This window comes from Carlito syrichta, unplaced genomic scaffold, assembly GCF_000164805.1.
Source record: "Carlito syrichta isolate Samal-C Ts95f unplaced genomic scaffold, Tarsius_syrichta-2.0.1 Scaffold315133, whole genome shotgun sequence".
Classification (NCBI taxonomy): Eukaryota; Metazoa; Chordata; class Mammalia; order Primates; family Tarsiidae; genus Carlito; species Carlito syrichta.
In genome coordinates, this window is record NW_007259229.1 from 133,455 (window position 1) to 139,644 (window position 6,190).

The 6,190-nt window shown below is 58.3% G+C and overlaps 1 protein-coding gene across 1 annotated transcript in view; it reads left to right on the top strand.

Annotated features, from left to right (window-relative positions):
* FOXN4 (forkhead box N4) overlaps positions 1-4,070 on the top strand; it is a 24,779-nt gene extending 20,709 nt beyond the window's left edge. The window contains exons 8-9 of the mRNA XM_008072341.1: positions 1,913-2,308; positions 3,811-4,070. Coding sequence (XP_008070532.1) covers positions 1,913-2,308; positions 3,811-4,070 — 656 coding nt within the window. The remainder of the gene's footprint in view (positions 1-1,912; positions 2,309-3,810) is intronic.
* The last annotated feature ends 2,120 nt before the right edge of the window (positions 4,071-6,190 follow it).

Below are 6,190 nucleotides of genomic sequence, written 5' to 3' on the forward strand. Positions count from 1 at the left end.
CACCTCAGCCTCCCAAAGGCGCGGGATTACAGGCTGAGCCACCGAGCCCGGCTGCTTAATCTCTTTTTAAAATGCATGTATATCCATAGCCATTTCCTACCAAAACACACACACACACACACACACACACACACACACGTGCACAGGGTGGGGAAAGGGAGAGAATAAATATGCATGTGTGTCTGGGAGGGAAGACACCAAACTTTACTGTCAATGGGGAAACCATGTGTACATTTTTATATTTTTCCCATAATTCTGTATTTTCCAAAACTTCTACCCTGATCATGAATTATTATTATTATTATTATTATTTTTAGTCGGAATCTCACTCTGTTGCTCAGGCTGGAGTACAGTGGCATGATCACAGTTCACCGCAGCCTTGACCTCCTGAGTTCAGGTGATCCTTCCGCCTCAGCCTCCCAAATAACTGGGACTACAGGCTGTACCACCACGCCTGGCTAATTTTTAAATTTTTTGTAGAGACGGGGTCTTGCTGTGTTGCCCAGGCTGGTCTCAAACTTCTGGCCTTAAGCAATCTTCCCGCTATGGCCTCCCAAAGTGCTGGGATTATAGGCATGAGCCACTGCACCCAGCCATGAATTACTTTTATAATTAGAAAAAAGACTGTATCTGCTTTTTTAAAAAAAAATTAAGGGATGATGTGTCTTTAAATATGTGATAGGAAAAAAGAGAGGAAAATTCAAGGGCGGTGAGAAGCGGGCCATGTGAGGGACACACGAATGGGGACTGACTTTGGAGGCTGATGCCGTCCCGGCCTCCGGAATACTTCCCAGGCTCTGTTGGGCGTCATCATGCTGGGCGCAAAGGGGGCTGGGAGTGTGGCCCAGTAAGCAGGGAGAAGGCTATAGCAGGAACCAGCAGGCCTTTGGTTGGGGGGTGTCACAGGGCACCCACCCCGCCCAGAGCTCTGGGCCTGGCTTGAGACCAAGGGTTGGTGCTGACACGTATTCAGGGTGAGATCTTGGGTGAGTCATGTCATCTTCCAGATTCCCCCCCCGCCATAAAAACGAGGTCTCGCTGTGTTGCCCATGCTAGTCTCAAACTCCTGGCCTCAAGTGATACTCCCACCTTGGCCTCCCAAAGTGCTATGTCCTTATTTCTAAAATGGGTATAGCCCACATAGATCCTGGGACCCTACCAGTCTAGTCTCAACATTGTATTGCATTCAACAAGACATAGTCAACAACCAAAAATAATTTAAGAGTAACCTCTGTCTTTACATGTTTATATTCAAGTGCATTAAATACTCTCTGTGTTGCCCAGGCTGGAGTGTGGTGGCATGATCACGGCTCACCACAGCCTTAACCTTCTGGGCTCAGGCAGTCCTCCCACCTCAGCCTCCTGAGCTAATTTTTAAATTCTTGGTAGAGACAGTCTCGCTAAGTTGCCCAGGCTGATCTCAAACTTCTGAGCTCAAGTAATCCTCCCACCTTAGTCTCCCAAAGTGCTGAGATTACAAGTGTGAGCCACCGAGCCCAGCCAACACTTCTCAATGTCTCTTTAGTAGCAGGGAATGGCTAGGACCCCCCGTGTGAACAAATTTTGTCCCAGACTCAAGGGATTTGCAATCCCTGCCTTACGTCCTTCTTGCAGGGCTGTGATGAGGTTCATGTGAAGTCCTAGAGTTACAGGATGGTGTTATAAGGCACTGTCCAAATGAGACGTCTAGTATTATTGTCTGGCCATGTCATTTTGTGATTTCATGACTTCTCCACAACCACCCTGTGGAAAATGTATGATACCATCACACAGAGGAGGAGACACTGGTTCAGGGATTCCACGAGGCTTGCTCAGGTCATGCAGGTGGCAGCCCTGGGGCTGGAGCCCAGGCCTGGACTGGGCCTGGCAGCTGTAGGGTGGGTTCTGAGTGACGTCTCCCACTTGCCCACAGAGGAGCTGGACAAGCTGATCTCTGATCGGCCAGAGAGCTGCCGGCGCCCTGGCAAACCAGGGGAGCCCGAGGACCGCATGCTGACTCACACTGCCACTGTGGCCATGGCACACAGTTGCCTGGCGGTGCCCCAGCTCCTGGCCCAGCCACTGACGACCCTATCTCTCCAGTCAGTGCCCTTGCACCACCAGGTCCAGCCCCAGGCACAGCTCGCTCCAGACTCCCCAGCGCCAGCCCAGACCCCGCCGCCACTGCACGCTCTGCCAGACCTGAGCCCCAGCCCCCTGGCCCACCCTGCCGTGGGGAGGGCTCCTGTGGACTTCATCAACATCAGCACCGACATGAGCACCGAAGTGGACGCGCTGGATCCCAGCATCATGGACTTTGCACTGCAGGGTGAGGCTGGGACGGGCCACGGGAACAGATGGGGAGGGGAGAGAAGAGGGCAGGAGGGGAGGAGGGAGAGGAGAGGAGACTTGGGTCTGCTTTTGCCCCGCAGCAGTTTCATTGCCACAGCAACCACCTGACAGGCTGTGTAGCCCCAGCTCAGAAACCTGAAACCCAAAACGATCTGAAATCTGAAAATTTTGGAGTGCCAACGAGATGCTTAGAAGTTGCCCCCACACTTTGTAGCATTTCAGGTTTTGGAGTTTCGTATCAGGGATGCTCAGCCTATGACAGCAAATGCCAGTCAGCAGTGAATGGGCTCCAGCTGTATACCAGGCACTGGGCCGAACATCCTGTAGGCACTATCTCATCTCACCTCACCACAGTCCTTGGAGGTCACTGCTGTCCCACATCCCCATTCTGCCAATGAGGAAACTGAGGCAGGGAGAAGTGAAGTCAGTGGCCCAAGGTCACGCAGCTAGAAAGTGAAGAGTTGGGAGTTAAACCCTGACCTGTCTGAGCCCAAACTTTTGTGTGTTTCTTTTTTTACACAGTGTCTCACTCTGTTGCCCAGGCTGGAGGGCAGTGGCACAATCATAGCTCACTACAGCCTCGACCTCCTGAGCTCAAGTGATCTCCCACCTCAGCTTTCCGAGTATTTGGGACCACAGACATGCACTAGCATGCCTGACTGATTTATTAAATTTTATATAGCGACAGGGTCTTGCTATGTTGCCCAGGCTGATCTCAAACTCCTGGTCTCAAACGATTCTCCTGTCCTGGCCTACCAAAGTGCTGGAATTACAGGCATGAGCCACCATGCCTGGCCTGACTCCAAACTTAATTGGCAACTACTTTGACTAGCATGTGCCAACCTCATACCCAGTTACACCGACTCGCTGCCTGTCACCAAGCCATCCCCAACAAATAGGATGCGACTGAATGAGTGAACATGGCAATTTCAGGTTTCACCGAAGGCTTACTGTTTGCCCATTTGCCAACATGGGTGTACCTGCTAAGGGCCAGACAAGGGCAGAGACAGCCTCTGCTCTAAGGAGTTTCTAGTGAGGGAAATGGGCAAGGTAGCAGGCGAGTTCATTGCCAAGTCAGTTACAGTTGTGAAATGGGTGTACTGGAACCCCTGCCTCTCTCCCTGCAGTGTTGTGTAGCTAAATATGCTTAAAAAGGGGGAAAAGCTGCCTTACCCCACAGGTGTAGACCGTGGTGGTGCCGTGAGAATGATATGCTTTTCACAGGAACTCTTGTTGCTCCCACGCCACGGCCCTGGCAGGTGGGTTTTCAGATCACCTCCGTTTCATGCTGAGGCCCAGAAACAGACATGACTTCCCCAAGGTCACCCAGTGGGAAGGGGAGGGCCAGGTCTGGAACTCTGGCCCTCCCTTTTCTGCTGCACAGGACCTTAGATGCTCTGCCTCTTCCCTAGGATGGAGGATTTGAGTTCGGGTCTGCCAGCAGGCAGCTAGCTCACCCCAATGCTCTTGTCTCTGAAGGGAACCTGTGGGAGGACATGAAGGACGAGGGCTTCAGCCTGGACTCGCTGGGGGCTTTCGGAGACTCCTCCCTTGGCTGTGACCTGGGGGCCTCCGGCCTGACTCCCGCCTCTGGTGCCAGTGACCCGACCTTCCCAGACCTGCAGGTGACGGGCCTCTACGCAGCGTACTCTGCCCCAGACAGCATGGCCGCGCCGGGCACCGCCTCCTCCTCTCAGTACCTGGGCGCACCAGGGAACAAGCCCATAGCTCTGCTCTGAGCCGATGGCCTCAGTTGCTCCAGCCCCCACGGCTGGCTCCGCAACGTTCCCAGGAGAAGGCCCTCACTTGCCCACAGGCCTCTCAGGAACCTCTGACAGAGGTGCTGGTGGGGCAGGGGAGCAGGTCCCCTGGGCACCCCCTGCCCCGTCGCACCTCCCGTGGAAGCTTCCGCAGCCTTCTGGAGTCAGAATGACAGAGAGTAGACAGGCCAGCCAGCTTCCCCTGCTCCTGACACTCCTGCGAGGCTTGAGCCATGAGGCCTGGCCATCTTGAGGGTGAGGCTCTTCAGCCTGGCCCTGGCTGGGCCCCCTAGATGGCCCGCTGGCCACTTTGGGGACGTCTCCGTGTACCAAGGAGACCAGGCCAAAGGCCCTTGAGTTGCTTCTTCTGGGACAGGGCTGAGCCAGATGAAGCCTGAGCCCCATCCTCCAGGGACAGGCCCAGGCAGGAAGTGGAGTCAGCCAACCCTGACCTTTCCGCCGATGGACCGAGTTGGGAGAGCCGAACTCTTACCCGGGAGCCAGCCAGGGGGCTTTCAGGCCCCTTGTCCTGTGGCCCGTTGGAACTTCCCAGAGCAGATGCCTGGGCCATGCCCACGCGAGTATAAATGTATTTATATTTATTGTGGCCTCTGCGACCCCAGCCCGAGGCCCCTGGAGCGAAGCCCTCGGCCTTCCCAGACCCGGCCGTCCCACCCGGGATGACCTCGAGAGACCTCCCTAATGGGGGCCCCACTGCTCGGCAGCACTTTTGACACTGTGAAACGTCCTGCCTTTTAACCTTAGAGATCAGCTATCTTTCCGACTGTTCGCTCATGATTCACGTCGCTTCCCGTGTGCACCGATAGGCGAGGCTGCGTGCTTTGGGGTTGCGGGGCTTCCCAGGGGCAGCTGGCACGGGAGGAGGAGGGGCTGAGGGCCCGGAGAGCTCCCGCGTCGGCGGTGGCGGGCAGAGCTCCGTGCGGGCGTTTGTGGGCCGCGCCGGCCTGGCTCTGTCCCGTGGCCGGTTCCGTGTTTCTCCTCCCCGCGGTGACTGATCTTCCACGCGGCCAGCCCGCAGCCGGCAGGGCTGGGAGCGAGGGGGCAGGCGCGCTGGACCCAGGGAAGGGCGCGGGCGTCTCCCGGCAGCTGCGCCGGCTTTGGCCACCTGGAGCCGCCGGATGCCGCGCGGCCGCCCCGGCCCGGGCGTTCCGAGGGTCCGCGCCAGCCCGCCCTCCCCTGGAGGCTCGACCTCAAGCCCGGTGTGAAGCCCTTCCTGGCTCTGGAACTTTCCGCGGAGCCTCCACCGCCCCTAGACGCAATCCCTGCGCTCTCCGTGGGGCCCAGCCTGCGCCTCCGCGTTGTGCCACGCGATCCCGAGAAGTCAAGGTGTTGGCGGTGGAGACCGCGTGTCCGGGCAGCCCGAGACTCTGTTCGCGCGGCGCTGAGTCGCAGCCTCCTCAATAAAGGCCGGACGGCGGCTCTGTGGCCGCGGAGGTGGAGAGGGAGGCACGGGATAACGACGCCCCTCGCCCGCCCTCACAGGTGAGGTCTCGTTGGCAGACGGGGAAACTAAGGCCCAGAGGGGCGACGCCCCGCCACTCGGGACCCACGTGTGCTGACGCCCAGTTCCCACCGCACCAGAAACTGGGGGAGGGAGATGTCACCAGAGGTAAACGGACAGGGCGCTCGCCCACTCTCCCCGGCGCCGGGCACCCGGTGCCCCGTTTCAGGCTGGATCCGGGACGCCGCTCGCTGCTCAGAGAGCAGCGGCCGAGGGGCGGGCGGGGGGCGGGCTGGGCCTGTGGTGCCGGAGCCCCGCGCGCGTCTTCGGTGTCCACCCGGGGTCGGAGAAGACCCCGAGGTACGAGGAGCGGCAGCGCCCGCCAGGCCCGTGCTGGCCACCGCCGCGAGCCGTCTGGGTCGGGCTTCACCACGGCCCCGAGAGGCGAGTCCGGTTCCTTACGGTGCCCGTTTCCCAGAGGAAGAAACCAAGGCTCGCAGGAACAAAGCAGGTGACGTGCCAACCCAAGACCACAGCCCGGAGGTGTGCGGATCGGGGGCCCGTGTGGCTCCTGAGCCCACCCTGGAGCGGTGGCAGCCTCGCCGGAGAGCCCAAACCCGCACGCGCCCGTGAGCTC